At 34.5% G+C, this 25,247-nt stretch overlaps 1 protein-coding gene across 2 annotated transcripts in view; it reads left to right on the plus strand.

The window, feature by feature from the left end:
• The first annotated feature begins 345 nt into the window (after window positions 1–345).
• Window positions 346–25,247, plus strand: part of LOC149792602 (RNA-splicing ligase RTCB) — a 28,671-nt gene continuing 3,769 nt past the window's right edge. Inside the window, exons 1-14 of one of the 2 annotated variants that reach the window (XM_089971222.1) lie at window positions 346–415; window positions 1,284–1,406; window positions 2,751–2,872; window positions 4,610–4,756; window positions 6,569–6,617; window positions 8,064–8,271; window positions 11,677–11,726; window positions 12,972–13,078; window positions 13,789–13,948; window positions 16,268–16,443; window positions 18,816–19,004; window positions 19,368–19,478; window positions 21,270–21,389; window positions 22,548–22,590. In XM_089971222.1, the coding sequence (XP_089827348.1) occupies window positions 2,777–2,872; window positions 4,610–4,756; window positions 6,569–6,617; window positions 8,064–8,271; window positions 11,677–11,726; window positions 12,972–13,078; window positions 13,789–13,948; window positions 16,268–16,443; window positions 18,816–19,004; window positions 19,368–19,478; window positions 21,270–21,389; window positions 22,548–22,590 (1,456 nt within the window). In that variant the 5' untranslated portion in view covers window positions 346–415; window positions 1,284–1,406; window positions 2,751–2,776. The remainder of the gene's footprint in view (window positions 416–1,283; window positions 1,407–2,750; window positions 2,873–4,609; window positions 4,757–6,568; window positions 6,618–8,063; window positions 8,272–11,676; window positions 11,727–12,971; window positions 13,079–13,788; window positions 13,949–16,267; window positions 16,444–18,815; window positions 19,005–19,367; window positions 19,479–21,269; window positions 21,390–22,547; window positions 22,591–25,247) is intronic. The other variant, XM_089971223.1, reaches the window with a different exon arrangement.

Below are 25,247 nucleotides of genomic sequence, written 5' to 3' on the forward strand. Positions count from 1 at the left end.
TTTTTTTTTTTTGTTGTTGTTATTTACGGGGAAGGGGACTCCTGCTGGAACCTCCCCTCCTTCCTCCCATAACTAGAAAAAGTGGTTTGAATGAACTTTTAAATACAAACTAAAAAAAAAAACACAGTTAAAAAACGAAATCGGTATTATTTTTCCAGTGAAATGTTTGAAAAAAGTAACAGATAGAGGTTTTTATCATTCTTGTCCAAATTAAAAAAATGTAAAGAACAATATTGGGCCAAAACGTGGTCCTGATTAAAATAGAGGTTGCCTATTTGGCTTCATCCAATTATGGGGAAAACTTGACGAGGCGACGATAATATTGACAGCGTTGAAACGCCAGTAACTCTTCACCGAAAAGAGTTTCATAAGAAATTGCACAATTTCGACGTGGAAGAAACATTTCGTACCTTTGGTAAGGTTTTAATTAGTGTTCTATTTAATATTTAATGCCATTTTATGTATTATACAATTGAACATATCTTCTTTAATTTGAAGTGGATGTATTTACCATTTTCATGAAATATTTGTGTTTGTGAGTGAAGGTATAAAGTAATCTATTTTCGTGACACCGACAGTCCGAAGTGATTTTTATATATTAACAAAGTGTCTTTATTAATGGCATGTTATGCTGATTTACTAAAATTCGTATGTTATTATAATTCTGCTTGGCACATTTTGCAAGTTTTACTTGTAGATACACGAATTTTATGTTGTTGATTTGACTTATCATAGTGTCGTGTAACACTCCTCTCCAGTTGTCGGTACTCGAGTCGTGCCTCCTGTATCAATAGGTGAAACTTCAGCTTTATTGCTCGGTACAAATACGATTGACAGACATCAGCTACCAAGGGAAAATGGAGAAAGAGAGAGAGAGAGTATATTTACTGAGTAAACAAAACACTAAGAATGGAAGAGTACTTTAATAATTTTAATGTCAGTAATAACTTACCAGTCACTATTTTAAGCTTTAACTTTCCGCAGTAGAATACCTCGTCCATGTTAGAGACACCAGCTTCCTGTGTGAGAGATTTCTTACATGTGCATTGACCCAGCCTGTGCACTATAGCGCATCATTCTGTGTCGGATGACCATAGAGTCCACATGTTGGAAAAAAGAGAAATATCTTCATGTGATGTGTTTGTTTTTTTAAAAATTAATACACAGTGCTTGAGATTCATAATTCTTTAAAATGAAATTATCTTTTGTCCATATCTATCAGATATTTTTTTTTATAAGATAACATTGATAAAGTTATAATTCATAAATTGTCACATGACTAGGAATCTACACTCCCTCCCTCCAGCATAAGGGTGTACAGGGCTGATCAAATCTCATAGACTGATTTCCCAGACTACTAATTTTCTAAGTTGGGCAAGTAAATTTTTTCAAGTTGCTACTCTCAGGTAAGTGGTCTTTTCCTTTTTAAAAAGTGAGGACTGTTTGTATTCTTATGTTTTAAGCACTTCATCTTTATTTGGGCATTCATTCCCTCTGAGTGAACTAAACACTTCATTCCACCCCTTCCATGTTTACATTTATATCTTGTATCACACCCAATGGTGGTCACTGGATAATTGACTTATGTACATATGTTCTGTTCCTGCTTGACTGCAGTCGGGACCAAAGTTGACAAGGGCCGGTGTTTATTTAGTAGCTATGATGCTGAGTGCATTTTGGACCAAGCAACCAAATCAAAACACGCTAGACAAATCAAAGCCAGTATGATTAATTGGCAGTGTTTTATGTGGCTTTGCTCATCACAAATGGTTCACTCTGATTTTGATCCAACAAGTAAATAAATTAATTGGAACTTAACCAAATTTTTTGATGGTTTCCTTTATGAACTGATTAAATTACAATAATTATTCTTGAAGTTTTAATTGATTATTTGGCGAATTAACTTCTACATGCAATATGGCATTTAAAGTGAAACAATTAACCTAATTGTTGTGCTCTCTCTGTATTTAACAACAAAACATATGTTATGATCACTTCATAAGTAGTTGTCAGACAAACTGATATTTACTCTGTGGATTCTTTGAGTTTGTTAAATTCTCCAATGTTGGTAATACAAAAGTTTGAAAAAGGAAAATTCACATGGGATTGGAGGAATAAAGCATAATACTGCTACTGAATACAGTGTGTGTGTGTGTGTATATATATATATATATATATATATATATATATATACACACACACACAATTGTGACACAAAGAATAGACAATTCACAAGAGATGGCACATAAAAGTTTATAAAAATGTTTTTTTGCAATAGGATTTTGATGGAATGTCATAAAATATGTTTGTCATGATGCAGAATGGTAAATATGAATTTCCTTTTGTGCAGGACAGTGGTCTGTCATCATTAAGATTTCTCTCTTGATGGGCTATGCAACAATATTCACTATGTTACATGCAGATTAGAAGGTTGTTTGAAGAGTCCCCTACCCTAATTGGACAATTTCTGGTCATGGACCTTTTCTGTTCCACATACTTTTCGCTACCAAGATGTTTATGATTATGAAGTTAATATCCATATATGCATTTTTTTTTTGTGTGATCTAAAGTGTTTTGCTGTGTATATTGATCATTATGTTGTTAATTTTTTGTAGTGGAGAAAAACTGTAATTCAAAGTGTAGTCTTATAAAATTTTCTCATATTCATTGCTGAAACCTTTATTTTGCTACCAACTTATAATTTTTCTTGCAGTAATACTCTACTAAACAAATTTTAATTTTTCTTGCAGTAATACTGTACTAAACTAAAGCAAACATGGTGGTAAGGACATATCAGGAGGAGCTGAGTTATCTGGAGAAGATGACACCCAACAGTTGGAGAATCAAAAAGGGATTTGTACCAAACATGAATGTAAGATGCATCCCTCTTGTACAGGCAATGTTTATCTGATGTAGGTCTGTTACTTATTGTACCAAACATGAATGTAAGATGCATCCCTCTTGTACAGGCAATATTTCTACGATGGTGGGCCTTTTCTTGTTGTACCAAACATGAATGTAAGATGCATCCCTCTTGTACAGGCAATATTTCTATGATGGTGGGCTTTTTCTTGTTGTACCAAACATGAATGTAAGATGCATCCCTCTTGTACAGGCAATATTTCTACAATGTTGGGCTGTTACTTGTTGTACCAAACATGAATGTAAGATGCATAGCTCTTGTACAGGCAATATTTCTACGATGTTGGGCTGTTACTTGTTGTACCAAACATGAATGTAAGATGCATAGCTGTTGTACAGGCAATATTCCTAAATTTTGGGCTGTTACCAAACATGAATGTAAGATGCATCCCTGTTGTACAGGCAATGTTTATCTGATGTTGGGCTGTTTCTTGTTATGTTCGTTGCAAGTAGAGCCTCACTTGGTGCATTTAATGACTCTGTTTTTTCATTTAATGACTCTCTTTTTACCATTGTACACACTGTGATATTGACTGAAATGTAGAGTCACATTAATTAATTAATGTCCTTGAACATTTACAAATTTTAAAAGAAAAGACCTTTAATAATACCATTACAACATTATTTAAGTGTTATATTGAGTAATGCAATACAAAGTCCTACACTTCACAATTGCATGAGAGTTAAAGACAGGGCTTTCTAAGGAGAATTACGGTTCACTTAAAAGTTACAAGATGTTAAACTGTCCTATATAAAATTGTTTAACTGATCACGAAATTTTAATGAGTGGAAAATTTTGGTAAAGTATTATTAACATTAATGCATGGGAGGCTACCATGTATATAAATGTTGCTGATTTTTGTTTGAAGCATGCGTTTTAAACTTGATCCAAAAATTATTGGAAACTTGAATTGACTTGGTCAATATTTTATTGATCCAGTCTAGTCATTTAAGGGTTATACCTTATTAGCCGATTGCTGTCACTTTATGTCGTGTGCCCTCAATTTTGACCCCAGCATAGGAATAGATTGAAAAGTCTCCTTATATATAATTGAGAACTTGTACTCATCAACTTCCATACCTACAATGTGTTACCTGTCTCCTATTGCAATTAAACAAAACATCGAATAATTGAAATACTAAATGTTTGTTAAGTTGTTTGCCAAGGCTCAGAGCAAAGACACTGAGGGTAATTTGTTAGTTTTGTGCTAACTGTGTTGGTGCTAGTGATTACCAAATCACTTGTGATGTTCAAAATTCTCAAATGGTAATTCATTTAAATAAAAGCATTACATCTGGTGGTTGTATTTTTTCTGCGAATTTTTACATTTGAAGTCCCCGATTATTGCTAGGATACATTATTTTTAAGGTTGAGTTAATGATGTAACAAATAAATATTTCTTAACAAAGGAACTGCAGAAATGTATAATTAGGCAGTAAATCGAATTTCCATAAGTGTAGCCATTTTCTGGTACATTAGATGATTGTATGTTCAGTATTTTTCATGGCAGACTTTGGTGACGTCTCTGACCTAGTTTTAGTATTTAGTTTCTTACATTGAGGTTATGTCATAGTACAATTTGCAGCTAAAGCGGTGGTGTGATGTGAAACCTGTTATTTCTGAGACTTAATATTAAGATTCACAGCTTTACCCAGAAATTTAATGATGCTATGGATCCAATTTCAGGTGGAGGGGATTTTCTATGTAAATGATTCTCTGGAGAGGCTGATGTTTGATGAGTTGAAGCAGTCTTGTAGATCACAAGGCTATGGAGGGTTCTTGCCAGGCATGAAACAGATTGGCAATGTTGCTGCCTTACCAGGAATTGTTGGGGTATGTGCAGTGTCAGCTTAAAGATTCATAACTGTCACAGTCCAAAGAAAATGCTTTTCGTTTAAGGTATTGACCTCAAGGATTTAGAATGTGTTTCATTCAGACATAGAAAACATGACATTTAAAAATAAAATTCCACATTCGTCTTTCTATCCCTTTCTTCACTTAACTTTGCTGGAGACATAATGACAATAACAATAATTTTACATTTATTCATTTGGGGCCCCGAGTGGCCGAGTGGTCTAAAGCGCCCACCGTTACGGATCACTGCCATCTCACCTCTGTCTGCATCGGTTCAAGTCCAAGGCTCGGCTAGCGTGGGTACGTGGGAAAGCCTGCCAGTAGCTTCTCGTGTGTTGGTGGTTCTTCCCTGGGTTTTCCAGGGTTCTTCCTCCACCAGTTATACTGGCCACCATGTATAGCCTATCTTGTGCTGAAAAATGGCATTAAACCCAAAAACAACAACAACATTTATTCATTAAAATTAGCATCATATGTTAAATCAAGCTTAAGTACTAGTGTAGCAGTCAAAGTTATGTGAGGCCTCTTACTAAGCAGCCTAGTTGGTATGGACTTTTTTTTGCTGATATGTGCACCGGAATTCAAGACGGACATTCCAAGTTTGATGATTCACTATGGCATCCTGCAATTTAACATCCTAAATATTGATTTGTTCATCTGCTATGGCATCCTGCAGTTTAAGATCCCAAATATTGATTTGATCATCTGCTATGGCATCCTGCAGTTTAACATCCCAAATATTGATTTGATCATCAGCTATGGCATCCTGCAATTTAACAATCCAAATATTGATCTGATCATTTGCTATGGCATTCTACACTTTAACATCTCAAATATTGCTTTTTCTGGGGAGCTGTTTTAGCTAAGTTGGAAGAGCATATAGCTTGTAATCCAAGGGTTACAGGTTGAATACCTGCTCATGTCAGCCATAATTGTCACTGTGTCCCTGTGAGAGAATCATAGCTACCATTTCCTTAGCATGATATAGTTAAATTAAGTGATGAAAATGCCATTAATAATTAGCTCTGACCAATTTTGTTCTAGAAAATGTAATATTACCATAGATTTGTACCAGGATTTCTTTTCAAACCTGCATTCTACCAAATGTGAATCTCATATGACATAGTACCCACTATCATTCATAGTTGAATCAGCTTCCAGATTATCTAAATATATTTGTCAGTTTGAAAAATAACTGAATACTTAGTGTGTTTAATATCCCTGTTTACTACAACTCTGGCAAAATATTATGTCAGATTTATCATACTGGTCTTCATCTTGAATAGCTTACTTAAAGCCCATTTGATTTTTAGCTGTTGCTGTTGTGGAGTTTAACGCCGTTTTTCAGCACATGATAGGCTATGCATAGCAGTCAGTATTAATGGTGGAGGAAGAACCACCAACCCACGAGAAGCTACTGGCAAGCTTTCTCACATACCCACATTGGCCGAATCCTAGACTCGATCCCACGCAGATTTAATTTTTAGAAATATCATATAAGACACATACTCATGTTTAGCAGCATAGAAACCATAGAGCAGCATTGATTACCATGTCCACTTACAGTTACCACAGTAGTGTGTGTGTGTGATACATTATCCATGTATCAGTTTAAAACACTTTTAATGTGAAAGTTGCTGGTTTTATAACTTTAAAAATGTTGACTTTAAATGGCAGACTTTTTTCCAATTGTCAAATAAAAATAAATCTGCATCACATATTGGTGTTATCATTTTTAAAAGGTATATACTGTAAACCCAACTTATATGATTCTTTTTCTTCTGATTTCAGAAATCCATAGGCCTTCCTGATGTACATTCAGGTTATGGATTTGCTATAGGTAAGATTTACATGCTGCTGAAAAGGCAACCCATTAACGGATTATTTAAGCATGATCATATGTTGGTATGTATGACTATGTTAGAGAGACACTTAGAGAGTAAAAGACAGAACAAATGTTTCAACATCATCTGTAGTTTTGCCTGGAGAAGTGTCATGATTTTATTTTTAAAAATCCTAAGATAAGTAATTTGTTACCAAAATATTTAAGACAACCATTAAGATGCATTGGATCTTAATTACAATTTTATGCATCTGCAACAAGATCCCAATCATTTCTAATTTTCAAATCAATAATAATGTACATGTATTACCATTGGTGTTAGAAAAGCTATTATTTCAGCAGGATGCATGTATACATTTTCAAGCAGCGGTCAGTATTATTATATAGATTCAGTTTCCACCTTTTTTTCTTCCATAAAGTTAGCAAAAAAATTGTAAAGTGTTTACATAACCTATTTGTTTTTATTTGCTAATTTAAAATCATTTGGATATTGGCGATTGGGCATTTCATCTTACTAATATTCTGACAAAATGTTCTTAAAATTTTGAGGTTATTTGATGCCAGCACTGTGAATTCTCTTTTAGTTATTTAATACCATTATTGTATTTTGTCATAATTTAAAGGTACAGTAAGCAAAAGATTCATCCATTAAAACAGAAGGGACCCCCATTTTGAGTATTGATAGTTTAAGCACTAACAAAAATGTTATTTTTTGCACACAACCCCCCCATAATTTAATACTGCCCCAAAATAAATACATTCTCAGTAAATATTTGTGATGCAGCTATTTTCTTTGTGAAGTTTTGTTGGAATTCAACAACATTTGTGTTGACCTTTATATTGATGAACCCTAGAATAAGTTTAAACAAGTTTGATTTCCAATTTTCTTTGGCTTCATTTTCATTAGTTTTGACCCTTGAATGCCAGTCTCCCTGACTTTGATTTCTACAGCATTGCTTTACCAGGGAATATTAGGTCTCAAAAAAATTTGGTATGTATTTTTATATGAAGTTGACCTTGTATAAGGTCAATTTCCAGTGTTCCATCCTACCATTGTCAAGAGTTATGGCCCCTGATTTCCCTCATTTTGTTTCCATAGCATAACTTTAGTAAGGAATATTGGATTTCCAGCACATATATCATGCACCTTTATATTGACGGGTCATTGAATGAATTGGATTTTCAGCATTTAGCATCCTTATTAAGAGGAGTGTTGTCCCTTGATTGCCCATTCTTCTAACTTTGGTTTCAGAGCACATTTTCCTTGGTTTAAGTTCCTGCTTTGTGAATGGTAAATAGTAGGGTTGTTTGTAATGTACCTGTCACTAATAGTTCTATTCAGTTATATGTGTCATATGTTAAAGCTTGATCTTTTTATGGCCAGTGTTGATGCTTTGAAGGAAAGAGCAATGAGGTAAAAATTATACTTTATTTTTTTCACAGGTAACATGGCAGCCTTTGATATGTCAGATCCTAAGTCAGTTATCTCTCCTGGGGGTGTAGGGTTTGATATCAACTGTGGAGTGAGATTATTGAGAACAAACCTCACAGAAAAGGATGTGCAGCCGCTGAAGGAACAGTTAGCACAGTGTCTCTTTGATCACATCCCAGTTGGTGTTGGATCCAAGGGAATCATCCCCATGAATGCCAAGTATGTTCATACTGCCTGTAATTTTCATACTTTATATTTTTTGTTTCACTGGTTTAACCATGACACATATGAAGAAACAGAAAAACAGTTTTATTTTCCTTTAAATATGTATTTTATGTATAATTTATTAAATATGATGAATTTATAAATTAATTTATTAATTAATGAAGATTATAAATAAGACAGAGCTTCTTAAATACGTCTGTCAGTATCTAAGTGGTGAACTGTTATAGTTTTCAATAGAGATTTATGAATCTTAATGATCCATTGTTATGTATTTTTTAATATGTCATCTTTTTTCCATACTGTTTATGCATTTAAGACTTTAGTTAGAACATCTTAGAATAATTCAAGCTTTGACATCACTTTGTTTATATGTTTTTGTTTTATTATTTTTTAATTTCTTATAAACAACTCAGTTATATAACCAGTTATTGATAAAGTTATTAAAAATTTTTATTTTAAATAGCCAATAATAAATTGCTTAAAATGTTTCAAAACATTTAACCATGTATAGTTATTAATGGTCATGTCTCCAGTTGGTTTGGTATGAAAAGAGTGTGTAGAGCAGGGGTGGGCAAACTACGGCCCGTGGGCCGCATGCAGCCCGCCAAGGGTTTTCATGCAGCATAGGTACAAGTCATCATTCACACTGACTCTGTTTATGTTACTCTGTTTATCAAATAAATGTGCTTCTTTTGAAGTTTAAGTTTTCAAATATTAGCAACATATTAACAACTGAAAATTAATTATGATGTTATTTAGAAAAACCTTTTGTTTTTGCTATTTCAAATATTAACTATTTTACTTAATGAACTATGCGGCCCACGACAAGTTGTAAATGTGTGTATGCGGCACTTGCACTGGAAAGTTTGCCCACCTCTGGTGTAGAGAGTTGGGTACCCTCTCCCCATACAGTTTATCATGTGTGCAGAGCTTTTAGCCATATGAAAATAATGAATATAAGTAATAAAACACGCATACTCTCTCAATATGCTAATGTTTGTCACTTGATCTTATGTCTGCTTTGCATTATTTATATCAATTTTCCATATTTTTTGGCCTTAGTATAAATATTAAGAAAATAAAGAAGTTTGAATCAGAAATATAACCGATGGTAAAAAGAAATATTGTCCAGAATAAAAAATTAGCTGGGAGTTTATTGTCTTTAGATGTTTTCAGGTAATTTGGAAACAGTTAAAACATCTTTTAATTACTCATCCCAAATTTGAGAAATTAAGAACCTGCTAATTCAGCGGAATAAAAGATTTTTTAATTTCATTTGGAAAGATAGCTTTAATTAATAGTTTAACTATCTTCAGAATTAATCATGTCTTATTGTCCTGACAAGGTATTACAAATGATTAATAAATTTAATTTTGTGACTGTGATGAAACTTACATGACTTAGAAGAATGTTGTCTGTGGAATCTAAATGGAAAACGTCTGTTAAAATTTTCAGTATCAAATGTTGATTGTTTCTTTTTATTTGAGGTAGATTTTACTAACTCGGTAACAAAAAGATCTGAAATTTGGAAATTTGAACTTGTTGAGTTAGAAGAAAAGATTGGCAGTGATGTTTCTTACTACCATATAAAAATATAAGACATCCAAACCAAGAAACCTCTGTCTGCGTAGGTTCAAGTCTCAGGCTCGGCCAATGTGGATATGTGAGAAAGCTTGCCGTAGCTTCTCATGGGTTGGTGGTTCTTTCAGGGGTTTTCCCGGGTTCTTCCTCCACCATTAATACTGGCCGCCATGTATAGCCTATCTTGTGCTGAAAAATGGCGTTAAACCCTATAACAACAACAACAACAACCAAACCTAGAAGGTTGCAGTTTAAAATGTTACATAGAATTTTGGCTACAAATATATTCCTCAAAAGAATTAACATTATTACAAATGAGATCTGATTTTTCTCACAGTTCAAGAAGATCGTTGCTTTTAATATTGATGTGTGGACCGCTCCGGTGGCTTAGTGGTTAGAGCGTCTGCCTCGGATGTGGGAGGTCGTGGGTTCAATCCCTGGCTGAGTCATACCAAAGATTTACAAAAATGGTACTTACAGCTGCCTCACTTGGCGCTCAGCATTAAGAGGTTAGTGTTAGGACTGGTTGGCCTGGTGTCAGGATAATGTGACTGGGTGGGACATCATGCTACATGTCTGCGGCATGATGCCCCAGTGCTAGACACCACTATAACTGCCACACTGCAGATATCGTAGCGATATGACTGAACAATTGTTAAAGCTACTTTAAAAATCCAAATCACACACACACAATATTGATGTGGGAAAAAATAGTGCTTATAAAAACTGTAAACCAGAAATGTTTGACAAAAGATGGTCATTGTACAAAGTAGTAAATATAGTGATAGGTGGATCTCTGCCCGCTTTTCAGGGTTTTTTAATTCCCTGTTTATAGCCATAATTTGTACAATGGCAAGCAAACATATGATTTCTGATGTATATTACCCAACAGAAAAGATGTTATCAGATACATCCTGTTAAGAATATTTTGGGGGGAGGGTATTTTGTTAGGTAATATATATGCATGCTTAGATGTTTGTTCTTTTGAAATTCCAGTATGTTCAATCTGTAAACAGTAGTTTGAATTCAGTCTGATGAAGCAATAAAACAAATCCAGTCACAGAGTTTGCATTGGTGTTGCGTATTTTTTAATGATTATTGCATAAGCATGGCAAGATGTGCATTACATTCTAGCAACAGTACTGACTACATCAACATTTTGCATTTAATGTTTACCAGATACAAAAGCAATAGTTCTCAGCATTTAACATTTTTGAAAATAGAAAACTAGACCTTGGTAGATGCATTTCCGTTTCAGTCAAAATGAATGAAAATGAAAGGAAATGATGAAAGGAACCAGTAAACAAGCTAATTATAATGCCTTTCTGAGACAGTAAATGAAAAACTATGAGATGAAAGCAGAAATGCATAATTATGGAATCTAAACAAATACCATTAAATGAAATCCAAATGTATTTCAAACACATAAAGCACACATGAAATGCAACAGAAATGCATATTTGGTAAAATTACCTATTTCAGGGTTCATTTAAGGGGCTCATTTAAAAATGGAACAAAAGTTCTAGTCCTTTAGTGTCCCTGTATATAAACTTCATTGTAGTTTTAAACCAATTATCCAGGATCCAATCTGTTGATTACTGTATTGGAAATTAGCATCCAGAAAAATGCCAATCTTTTGATGCAAAAATACATATGATGACAAATTTTACATTTTGTAAACTTTAAGATTGTGTACTGTGACAGTTTTGAATGAGATAATTTAGATAATTTATGGATTTACAATTTCTGTTTCCAAAGAACCATGTTTACATAAGGGAATTGGTAATATAATCACTTGGACTTCATTATATTCTTCAGAGACTTGGAAGAAGCACTGGAGATGGGGATGGACTGGTCACTGAGAGAAGGTATACAAATAGTTTCTTACAGTCATGCTTAAAAAGTAAGCAGGATAGAAGATTTACATTGTCCATCTGTATATATGCCCATACATGTCTTTGAACTATAACTTATTTCAGTATGTCTATTGAAACCCAACTAACTGTTTGTGTTTTTATCTTGGACTGGACTACCAACTTTGGTTGATTGTGACTCGTCAGAAATTAGACATTGCTTGCAAATCACATTGTGCTCTAATTCCAATAGCTTTTCTAGCACTGAAGCTGCAATGTGAGTTTATCTATGGGTCTGTGTGTCTGGCATAAAAACCAGGTTATTACATTGCAGCCGATTGTTAACATAGTGACCCATGCCACAGAAACAATGTATCTTTTGAACTATAACTCACTAGCAACTATACCTTTGGTTGCATATTTTACATATGTACTGACAAAATGTTTTTGTGTTCAAAAATGGTTTCTGACAAAGTTGTTAAGTGAAGCAGAAGATCAGATTTGCAAGACTTAACCTTTACAAGTAGCATTTCATGTAAAATAAAACAAAAGAAGAAAAATTCTGTGATTGATGTTTGCAGTGCTGAATTTCATGCTTGCAGTTGGGGGGTGGGGTCACTTTGCACTGCCATCAATTGGAAAATGTTTCCTTGATTTAAATTTTAATAATCATTTTCAGTGGAGGGTTTTTTCTTTATAGAAGACTTGTTGGTGACCAATACAATAAAAATGCACACACCACACACACAAATAGGCAATTCTGTAGTTTATAGCAAAGTGATAGATGTGCATCATTTCAGAGGAAAAAGAGAAAGGGATATTAAACTGCATATACATAAAATGATTTTATGACTGACAAAATATTTGTACTTTAAAAATATTGTTAAATAATGGAAATACTTCTGAATTATCTATAGTTGGTTTTAAATAAAATACATTCATATCATTTTGTAATATTTAGTAGAAAATGAAAATATTCCAGCTGTAAGTGCCTTATGATGGAGAGCAAGTAAAACCAAAGCAGGACTTTTGTCAGCACAGTTTTGAAAATGGAATAAGTAAACAGATCTTTCTGAAAAGCTGGTCAGTTTGCAGGATGATCTTCCAAATGTGGGATAAACCCATCCCTCACACCACCACCCACTCCTTAGGTAACATTTTCACCTTAGCTCCCGCATATATCCCTATTAATAAAATTGAATGTGTCCATTCATTCATTCATTCATTCATTCATTCATTCATTCATTCATTCATTCTTAGGTTACATCTGGGCAGAGGACAAGGAGCATTGTGAAGAATATGGTCGAATGCTGCAGGCAGATCCATCAAAAGTCAGTGGTCGTGCTAAAAAGAGGGGTCTGCCTCAGGTAAACCTTGCTGAGATAATTTTATTTTTATCTTGTGTAGCAGGGACATTATCCCATTAAAGAATGCATGGTCCCGTTCTCAGAGCCATAATTGATATGAATCACATTGCTGTAAAAGTTTCATCAAGATGTGAATTTATCCCTGTACCTGAATGTTCTTGAAAAGGAGGCTATTTCTTTAAGAACTAATTTTGGCAAGTTTGCTTTGGCAGAAACTAAACAGAGTGATCACTTTGGCATCATTGTGTAAGTACAGTTTTTTAATCTTTTTAATTAAATAAAAGGTGGGCTTAAGCAAGTAAAAGTATGTTATTTACTAAAACCAGGCTTTATATGCCTAAATTAACTTTGTAGCTTTTAAATAGTCCATCATTCTTCTTGATTTTCCTGTTAAAATAACTCCAAAGTGCAAGCCCAAAAAATGGTTTTACAAGGTTACTGAATAACTGAAGAAAATTTTTTAAAGTTTTGGTCTCACCTGCACTAACTTGATGAAAGTAAGGCATGGCTTTTCTGGTAGTGAGTGCAACAACTGTGGTATCAACGATGCCAAAGTTTGTACAATTCTGAGACAGTGGTGGTACATCAAGGCACGGATGCAGGTAGACATTGGTTGGATAGAGCACTGGTTCTTCAACAGAAATTTGAATGGGATTTTTTGTGTATTTGTGACCATTTAGCATTGACTTTTCTGAAATTCTATATTGCAGCTTGGAACATTGGGTGCTGGAAATCACTATGCAGAGATTCAAGTAGTGGATGAAATCTACAATGACTTTGCTGCCAAAAAGATGGGAATTGACTTCAAAGGACAGGTGTGTGTTATGATCCACTGTGGCAGTCGTGGCCTGGGTCACCAGGTAGCTACAGGTAATGGAATGGCTTAGAGTGCATTAGCTTTTTTTCAAACTAACTAAACTATGAATTAATTTACTTGTAGTCAAATGCTGGTTCGTTGGCTATTCTAACAATATACATTTATTGCTCTTTTGTGAAATATATTATGAATTGTTAACCCAAATAAAATTAACACCCGATGCTATTCCGCAGAATTGTATTACCTGAAAAGGTTGACTGTTTTTGAATGGTCATTACACAGGTGGAAGAATTGTTTTATTTAACTGATTCACTCACTCGTGTTATTGCTATCCATGTTTGCTAATATTTTGTTTATTTCAGACTTGGCTGCTTGTTAAGACCTTTCCTTAGCTGTGATATTAAAGCAGATGCTATTTATATTTGGAAGTGAGCTTTGATGTTTATTAACGCTTGTAGGGGTTTCAATAATTTTCATTCTTAATATGCATTTAGCTATCACAGCTCCAAAAAATAATTTGTAACCCCTATGATCAGAATTTACTGACAAGCGGCTGAATTTAGGTTACGTTTATATTAGCATGGCTTTTGTTAATATTTGAAATTTACAATTTCCCTTAAGAAAAGAAACATGTACAGAATATATAAGAGAGTGCCAGAGATGACTTTTTTATGTATTATGTATATATGTGTGTATCTAAACATGTCTTTAAAAAGTAAAATGTATAAACATAAAAATAAATTGATACATTTCAAATATGAAAGAATTTTTAAGTTACAATTGAAGATATATATTTTGGGGGTATTCTTCCCTGAACATTTTGGGATAGCTTGTCAGCAATACTATCATGAGCAGATAAGTTTCAAAAACATGTTTTGAGCATGTGTTAACTGAGAATTGCTGAATCAAGTGTTGATTTCATTTTTAAATGTGCATATTTGTGTACATGTACTTCTGGAACATTGTCACCTGCTTTTAATAGGTAGTGATTTTAACGTACCATAATTCACCTCTTCTTAAGGTTGTAAGAGTCAGAATGATTACCAGTTGCATTTGATCTAGAATATTTGGTTAAATTAGTAGAGCTTGGTCCATGGTCGTGAACTTGAATTGCAATTATTTCACAGCAAACATAAATTCATCGCAAAGTCACCTCAGGAATAGAGTATACTGTATAACTTCATGATGAACCACACTTGCGGGGAAAGAAACTAATATTACTTAAAGAATTATCCAGTAATGTATGGGACAGACATGAAGGTGGTTGATGGAGTGCTTCAGATATTGTCAGATTTCACATGTTGTTCACAATAATTATTAGAATTATGAACAGAACAAGCTCAGAGAACTGACAAAATGTTGCCTTTGTGTTTACAAGAAAAGAGAATTAAAGATATTTCATTTACAGTTATTTCTAAAATCTCTAACCACTTAGGCCACTGGAGTGGTATGCATTGATAAAGAGCAGTTTTATCTAGATAAGACATTTAATGGAAACCACTCTGGGAGTATTTACTTCTGGTGAGAGGAAACTAACACAAACTATATGACCATCTGGCCTTGTGGACTTTTCTATATAGGGAGATTATATTTTAACATCTTTGTTGAAAAAAATGTTTACACATCAATGCCTTCAATTTTTGGCATACAAGTACAAGATCTGATAGTTATTATGACTTATTATGGTGCTAATTTGCAATGCTGGATATAAAATTGTATATTACATGTAGCCAACCCTTAACAAAAGCTTTCTATTACATCTCGTCATGTGAATAATGGAAGACCAATTAGACTTTTCTTATATTTATTCAGTGAAATAATAAATTAAAACATCTTTATGAATAAGTTATTATTTGATTCTAGAATACTCATCCACAGAATCCATTCAAACGTACTATAGTTAAAAATGGACTGGGTCAATTACTTGAATAAATTTGGACAAAGAAACATTTTATCGAAATATTGATCCTGATCAGACTGAAACAAAATCCCAAAACATAATGGAATCTCAATGAAATTTATTTCAAGAAAACTAAAATAAACTTTTGCTATCCCCCACTATGAAACTCATAGTCTGACCCATGTCTTGATTGACAAAATAAAGGCAGATCCATTAAATAGTTATTGCTCTAAAATATGTAATGTGAGTGACACTGAAAACTGTAATGGCAGATTATTAGCATTGTTCCATTACTCCATTGCATAAAGACAGTAGGTACTTTTTGGAAATGTAATTTCACATAAAAGTCTACTTTGGGTCCCCCAAGGTTCTGTACCCATTCCCTTTTTGTTTCTGTGTATATATATAAAAGTTATAGCAAAAGAATTCAGATCAATTACTCATTTTCTGATTAAGTTTAAATCTTTTTCAGATTCCCTTGTGGTGATGGAGAAAGTGATGAAGCGAGACAATATTGATACTAATGACCGACAACTGGCATGTGCCCGCATCAATTCTCAGGAGGGTCAGGACTATCTGAAAGGAATGGCTTCTGCAGCCAACTATGCCTGGGTCAACAGGTCTAGCATGACCTTCCTGGCCAGACAGGTTGGTAACTGTTTAAAATAATACTGCTTTTTTATTTACATCTCTCACTGTTTATTGTAACTGGTATTTTCTACAGACTTGGAATTAGGCAGTTTCATTAAAAACAGCTGGTAATGCATTGGAGCAAATTATATTTGACCAGCAATACAACTTGGGCAATGAATTAATATGTTTCTGGCAATAGCACAATTATCGTGCAACAGAAATTTTTCAGGAAAAGTATTCAAAAAAATTTATCTTAAGTTTTATGAGCTTACAATAGTCATGGTCTGCTTTTTTGTTTGTTTTGTCTTTAGAACACCCCTTGTGTCATCACAGTCACAATTTTAAATGCCAGGAAACTCTCCAATCATCAGGAGAACATACACTACCTCACAAATCCAGCACTCCCAACCATAATACATTAGGAGAACATACACTACCTAACAAATCCAGCACTCCCAACCATAATACATCAGGAGAACATACACTACCTCACAAATCCAGCACTCCCAACCATAATACATCAGGAGAACATACACTGCCTCACAAATCCAGCACTCCCAACCATAATACATCAGGAGAACATACACTACCTCACAAATCCAGCACTCCCAACCATAATACATCAGGAGAACATACACTGCCTCACAAATCCAGCACTCCCAACCATAATACATCAGGAGAACATACACTACCTCACAAATCCAGCACTCCCAACCATAATACATCAGGAGAACATACACTGCCTCACAAATCCAGCACTCCCAACCATAATACATCAGGAGAACATACACTGCCTCACAAATCCAGCACTCCCAACCATAATATATCAGGAGAACATACACTACCTCACAAATCCAGCACTCCCAACCATAATACATCAGGAGAACATAAACTACCTCACAAATCCAGCACTCCCAATCATAATACATCAGGAGAACATAACACTACCTCACAAATCCAGCACTCCCAATCATAATACATCAGGAGAATATACACTACCTTACAAATCCAGCACTCCCAATCATAATACATCAGGAGAACATACACTGCCTCACAAATCCTACCCTTCTGATCATAAATTGGGAGAACATCCACTACCTAACAAATCCAGCACTCCCAATCATGATACATCAGGAAAAGATCCACTACCTCACAAATACAGCCCTCCCAAGCAAGAAAAGCTGTTAACCACATCTTTTCACTTGTTTTAATAATAAAAATGCTAAAACATCATCTGCTTGCTGAAATCGAAGTGCGGCAAGACTGGTTTCTCCTTGGATAAAGGGATTGGCACCAAATGTTGTCACTTGCCATTTGCTACTTCAACTTGTGTCTGGTGAGCTTGCTTTCACAAGAGGCCTTGAAAATACCTTCCATTTTGTGCTTTTTGACCAATTTGGAGATTCTTTAGACTTTTCTCATCACAGGGAAGTTTATTCCATCTATCCTTCTACAACTTGTTTCTCAGTTGTCATCGTACACAAATATTTTGAACTTCAGTTTTTGGTCTTGATTGCCTGCCTTTATGCTTAATAGTACTTACAGTTCATTTCAAAATTCAACCTTTTTAAAGACATATCTAGTATATGATCATTTATTTCTAGTAATAAGTAATAGTACCATGTATTTTAATTCATAGCATTCATTTAACACTGCGCTTAGCATGACAGTTTAGTGATTTTATCTGTCTCTGATGAGAAACAATGGGCAGGGTTTTGAGTTCTAAGGTTCAAGGTCAAGGCCATTGCGCCACTAGCATTGGAAAAGGTCACTTTCAAATAACTTAGTTATGCTTCATGTAATAGCAACGAACTTTTAAGAGGGTTTGCTTATTTGGAAGGAAATATGACCCAGATGTTGGGTTGTACATCTTAAAGGTCAAAATGACTCACAATGAAGATGGAAATTTTTATATAATCTTCTTTCAGTAGAATTTAGTTATTTATGTTTAGGGCCAGATAAGATCCTGTTGCTTTTAGGAAGGGCATGGTCACTGAGATTTTGGTCTTTAATCTTTAGAGTAAAACATACTAATGCATGCATACGGGACTGTGAAATAGGGCAGGCATATAGTGCAACATTCATTGTACTCTTCTTTAAACTGATTCTGATATTTCCTTTATGATGATAACCAACAAAATCTTTTCTTCAGCAAGTGAAAAAAAAGGGACCAAACATCACAAATAGTCTCTATGCATGTTGAGTTAGAAATGCAGGAATTAAAAGATATTCACACTACCCAGTCTCACAAAGTTTTAATGATTATTAACAATCTATTTTTCTTTACATCATTATAAGTTTTCAGAATGTTTAATTACTCGATAAAATTGAACTTTGACTATTACATATATCTGTAATATATTGTTAATTTATATTCATTTGTTTAGGCTTTTGCAAAGATGTTTGACACCACACCTGATGACCTTGACATGCATATGATCTATGATGTGTCCCATAATATTGCCAAGGTAGAAGAGCACTTTCTAGATGGAAAACAGAAGACCCTTTTAATCCACAGGAAGGGGTCTACCAGGGCCTTCCCTCCCCACCACCCACTCATTCCAGTGGATTATCAGGTACAGGTTCTATCAACTAATGTCTGTCTGTCTGGCTGCCTACCTACCTACCCATTTATATATATTGTTTTAATCTATTTATTGCTTTTTCAACAAATTCTCTGGTATATACATAGCAGTGTTAGCAAACAAGTTGTACTTGTATCACGATGTTATTCTTTGGACCCTGAGCATCGCGTTATAACGGGTGTTACCCGTAGCAGTGTTAGCAAATAGGTTGCACCATATCCAATTTACTTAGGAGGCCAAATAAATGATCAAAATCTGTTGTAACATTTTTTTATTAGTCTTGAGTTCAGATAGGAGAACAAATCAAATAAACACAGGGATTAAAATTCTTAATCTTTATTTTCTGATTGTCAGTTGACGGGTCAGCCGGTGTTGATTGGTGGTACAATGGGTACCTGCAGCTATGTGTTGACAGGGACAGAACAAGGCATGATGGAAACATTTGGTACAACCTGTCATGGAGCTGTAAGTTTTATTGTTAACTTAATAATATATTCCTATACTGTATTTGTAAAATAAAAGAGATATTGTTTTAAACAAGGGGGACAATAAATTATCCCTCTTAAATTATGCTGATGTAACTGTAGAAAGACACTGTAGTGTAGGATTTTTTGTTGGGGCTTTAAAAGGAATTTTAAGAGAAAAACTTTCTAGAGAATTAAATGTCACTATTCACTTTTCAGGCTTAGATTTGAATTCCTAAATTATACACAATAGAGTTAAAATTTATAAGAGGTAAACAAAAGTGTTGTATAAATTGTAAATCCATTCAGGCTACAGAACAACAATATATTGAAAAGCAGAATATACGTTTTTTTTTTTCATCATGGCTCTTATTCATGCAGATCTTTATCACTAGTAGTACACAAACTCCATTCAGGTGGTCCGCAGATGGTTGGAATAGTTTCCAATTGGACAATCAACATTAGGAAAGAACATTAGGTGATTCACTGGGACCCTCAGCAATGTTCAAGTGGTCTGCAAAAAAAAGTTTGAGAACTATTGCTCTGGGTCATCAAATAATTATTGCATGGTCTCTGGATGGGTTTGTAAATGTAAGTACTCAAACTGGTCTGAGAATGAGTGGTTGGCTGTCATGACCAAACAACTGTTTTGTGAGAATGATCATGGCATGATGCACCATAAGTATTAGCAGCTTTCTCCTAGTTGAATCCGTGATATCAGAAAGCTTGTCCATTCCAAAGATTCAGCAATCCAGGCATCATGCGCTTCTCCCTTGGTGCCAGCCCTGCCTTAGCCCTCATTACTGCAAACAGATTTGATTCTTACAGCTTTAACTTTGGGACCTCACTGACTTGTTATGGCGGCTCATCTAGAATAGTGGTGGAAATACTGGCAACACATTCACAGCCTGGTACTGGCTGTTTCAAAAATATATGACAGTAGCCATTACCAGGCTTGGGCAATAGATGCTAAATGGCTGTGGACCCCACAAGTTTCAACACACCTTTGATTTCTGGGGTGGAGTAAAGTGATCAGTTTTTTTTTGTGTCCCCAGTATTGGCCTTGAGACATAGATAGCACATGGCATTCAGCCATGCCTGTCATGGCTCAGGATTGTATGCCTTGTGTAAATGTCACCAGAATCTGAACTGCCTTATCTGCTGTTGTATCCCTGAAGAATATTCACATCAGCTTCAGCTGATGAATAAATGAGATTTGGAGACCACTCTTACCTGATGGTTTCTTTGGCAACCTGCTGACTTTTGAGCAGTTTTGTTGCTAAATTATGCCAAAATTTGTGATGTATTTTTTTGCTTCTCAGGGCTCCATTTGCAAAATAATGGATGTACTGCTAATATATTATGATTGGGTAAGTATTGTTGAAAAAACATATTTTACTCAATTTTTGTATATATACAAGATCTTCCTTTCTATACAAAACCGTCTAGTAATGAAACGATTAAAGAGTTAATTTTTCCTGTGTTGTATTTTCCCACCAAGTTCTTAGCTTTTTGGCATTGGTGTTGTGTTACCAGTGGGAGGTGACCAGTTGTGAGGATTGTGGCTGTTTTCTCAGTTATTAATTTTCTTCCATGCAGTCACATAGCTCAGGCCTCTGACTCCCCATCTCCACAGAGGATGGGCTCTAAATTTTCAGAGTGAGGTGTATATCTTCAAAGGTAAGTTTTGGCATCATATGATACAGAAAGAGTTGCCTGACATGAGTAGTATCAAGTAGTTGTTACTGTTTCTTGAAAGCTTGGTAACTATAAAAATTCATTTTTGTTGCAGGGGAGAGCACTTTCCAGAGCCAAATCTAGACGTAATCTTGACTTCCAGGATGTTCTTAATGCACTGGACCAGCAAGGAATCAGCATTAGAGTTGCCTCCCCTAAACTTGTTATGGAAGAGGTTAGTAAATAATATATTGTAACTATGGTCAGATTATGTTTTTATACAATATAGTATAGCAGTTTCAACCTACATTCTTACCAAATTATTTTTGGTTAACATACCAAGCAGTGATGTTTCCGATGAACAGTTATCTGTCCACTTTAAAGGATGGTTGGAATAACTATATAGGAGATTTTTTTAGCTGAAGTATTATTTTTGCTATAATCATCAGAATTTTATGAACAGTTACATAATAATAATAATATTAATAAAAAATTTCAAATAGACATCAGCATGAAAGAGAGACTACAGTGAAATATAGGATTAGAAACATTACATTTTGGCAGTTGAGAAATAATCAAGCCAAAGATAGTTTATCTTCTGATTTTATTACAGTTCTCATTTAATCTTATATGGTTAATTTGATGTTCAGTATGGTTCTTCCAACCATTATTTCCATATTGTACACCCAGACTGGTCCCATTTAGGTGCACCCAGACTGGTCCTATTTAAGGGCACCCAGATTAGACCTATTTAGGGGCTTTCACTGCATGTCAGTAGCTTGTGATACATCTGAACCAAACTTGTATAAATCTCCATTTGTTTGAATTCCATTGACAGTGTACATGTATATGAGACATAGACAAAACTATATATGTTTTGTTCTGAGTGGGTAGAATGAACTAGTTCGATATGGCTTATTCATTCCTGATATTTTATAAGTGACTAATATTTAATATTTCAAGTTTTAGATTGTTTGTGCAATACAAAATTTTAGGTGCACTATACAGAATCACAGATTCAAAATCTGTATTGAATGCCAGGTCAGCTATATAAAGTTAAATGGGTATGTAGTGAAATATTTGGATGGCACAAGATTGGTATGCAGTAAATACAAAACTGCATACACGATTTGTTTATAATCTGAGGAAAGAACTTGTTTTATATGGGATTTGAATACATTTGGCCTAGAAAACCTTGGTTTATCCCTCGGCCATATCAGACTGGTTCTTTCTGCCAGGTTGTAACAAAACAGAGTATGGTCTTCATACTTAACACAGCCATTCTTAAGATAATATATGAAACTTTCAGTTTAATGTGTTACATAGCTTAAATAGCCACAGACTTTTTGTCCCCTTTTTCTCTCAGCAGAATTTACCCTTGTTTATATTTCAGGCACCAGAGTCCTATAAAAACGTTACAGATGTGGTTGATACATGTAAGTTGCATTTTTTACTTTACATTTCAAACGGTGATTTTAATCAGACATTGAAACACTGACAAAAAATACTTTGTATATGAAGTAGGTACATGCTAATTTTCAGTTAACATATTTTTTATTAAGAATCTCAACAGACAGAAAAACTTATGTTTTTTCATTGTGATTGCATCTAAGTTTTATAGATTATTTAAAATCATAAACTTGAGGAAAAATGAGTGGGATGTCATGATTTAATTTTGGAAAGAAAAAATAATATTTTATATGGCCATTAAGTCAGGCATATTATTTTGTAGTATTGTCCATACTTCCATTGAAATTTGCTTGTCCAGTGCATAACTTGGTATGGGTTTGTGAAAATTTTGTGAAACTTTGACCAACGATATAGTGTGGCCATTTGGTTTTGTTGTGTACCATAGCCATGGTTCCTATCTCCTGGTCAAGGTCATGGTAAGGCAATATGCAATTGTGTGACTAGTATCCTTGTCCAGAGTATAGCTTTTGATCACTGACGATATTTTAATGATACTTTAGCCAGTTATATTTATCAAATATAGACAAAATGTTGCAATCTGTAAGCACCCCCACCCTCTGCCTCATGGTCAAAGTCATGGCAAGGGAAAATTTAATTTTGTGATTTTTATCCAAGTGTGAAGTGTAGCTTTTGAACAGCCAAAGATATTATAATGGAATGGTGGTCAGTTTTATATAATGTATACATCATAACTGCAGCCACTGTATGTCAAGGTCACATAAAAGGAAAAGTTGACTCTTCATTTGTTTCCTTGTCTTGTGCATAACAATCGAACCATGAAAAAAACTCAATGAAACTTCAACCAGTTATTTTTATGACTAGATAGTGGTACACATACCATAACCACACTCCCTAAGTCAAGTTCAAGGTCATGGCAAGAGAGAAAATACGTCATTGAGATCTATCCATGTATAACCTTTGAACCAATGAAAATATTTTTAGCCTTTTATATATTGTGACTTGATAGTGTCTTGCATATTCATGGTCATATCCTGCCTCAAGGTCAAGCTGTCAACAAGAGATTATAGCCAGTAGCCTATTACCTTATCCAGGATGAAACTTGTTAACCCCAGTAGATATTTTGATGAAACTTTACTCAGGTCCACACCTTGTGTGCTCTGTGTCATTGACCTTTCACCCTGATTGTAATCCAATTTTAGTTGTGCAAAGTGTTTGATAATTAGGCCTGAGTTTGTCACACCATTAGGAAAATTGACTGATTCTTAAATTGAGATTACAGATTCAGTCTTTCTTCTTACTTCTTTGTAGAGTTATCTTTCTACCCAGACTTTGTAACAGAAACAGTTCTATTTTCAGTGTGTGTGTGATAAAAATAAGGTTTCTTTGATGGAATTCAGTAGAAGTTGGTAGCTTTTTAAGACGAGGAAGACATAATAAAATTATGGTGGCTGTTAGTCTGTAGGAGTGTTACTCTAATGAAGATCACTAGTACTGCATAGTGTGTATATTACTTGCTTCAGTTAGCCTGCCTTCTTTGACTTTCCTTGTGCTATGCAGTTAACATCCTCTGGAAGGCCAAACTCGTATGGAGTTGGCAAGTTGTTGGAGTTGTCTCCCATTGAAAACTTGTTCAGTTTCCATTGTGGTTTACACCATGCAACAGATAAGAGATCTGTTCAGTCTATAAGCAGGATACCCCATTTTGTTTAAACAAAACCAGTCTTAATTAAATATGTAGATGTCTAGGGAAAGGTCCTAAAACCTAATTAGGCTGTGATGACTGATCTAGTTTTCAAAGCCATTGGGGGATACTTGGTGTGAAGTAAAAGACATCTGCAAGGCATCTTCAATATGTTTTGATAAAACTGGACAAATTTGATATACAGATGTCTTTGGAATAGGGGTGAGGGTGGATATGGTTGGGGGTCACCCAGACCTGATTTTTCTGTGACTTTGAGCAAGTTGGATGTTTTAGGATCCCAAGACTTTAGTAGATTCTGGTGATGACCTAATTTTCAAGGTCATAGGACAACTTCTGATATGCACTGATTTTATTTCTAGTATTCTTGCGTATTTAGTACTAAGTAGATTGACACTTCATGCCCTAGCAGTGCTTCTCTACATTAAAGCTGGCATCATTGTTACCAAGACATCTTAGACATAAATGAATTATTTTGCACAAAACGTCAACTATTGATATTGGAAATCTCTGCACCAAAACTTGAAATAGACCAGGTTTGGTTCAGTAATGCTAGAAATATAATTTTAACATAATACCTTTCCAATTCAGGCACAAAATGTTGCTCTTTAACCTTTTATGTATCACACTCATAATAAAATTCTGTTTAATTCAATTGCTGTATTTTACCTTCCCTACTGTCAAATACCAGTGACACAAAATTGATGTGTGTGTCTGTGTTTGTGTACACATGCTGATGCATGTATGCATGCATGTGTGCACGTTTTTTATGTTTACAATGTACTTCTCCACAACTTCAGTGATTCCTAAACTGTTCTTTTTAGAAAGTTTTTTATTTTTACTGCTGTTGGATATTTGGAGAGATGAATTTCAAATTCTGTTGTTTTTTTCTTTTGAAGTTTCCACTTTTATCCCCTCCCCACTCCCAGTTTGTTCACATTTTCTTGGTTTGTCAGTTATGCC

Source organism: Sinohyriopsis cumingii, chromosome 9 (genome assembly GCF_028554795.1).
Source record: "Sinohyriopsis cumingii isolate HCF-2022 chromosome 9, ASM2855479v2, whole genome shotgun sequence".
In the NCBI taxonomy this organism is placed as follows: domain Eukaryota; kingdom Metazoa; phylum Mollusca; class Bivalvia; order Unionida; family Unionidae; genus Sinohyriopsis; species Sinohyriopsis cumingii.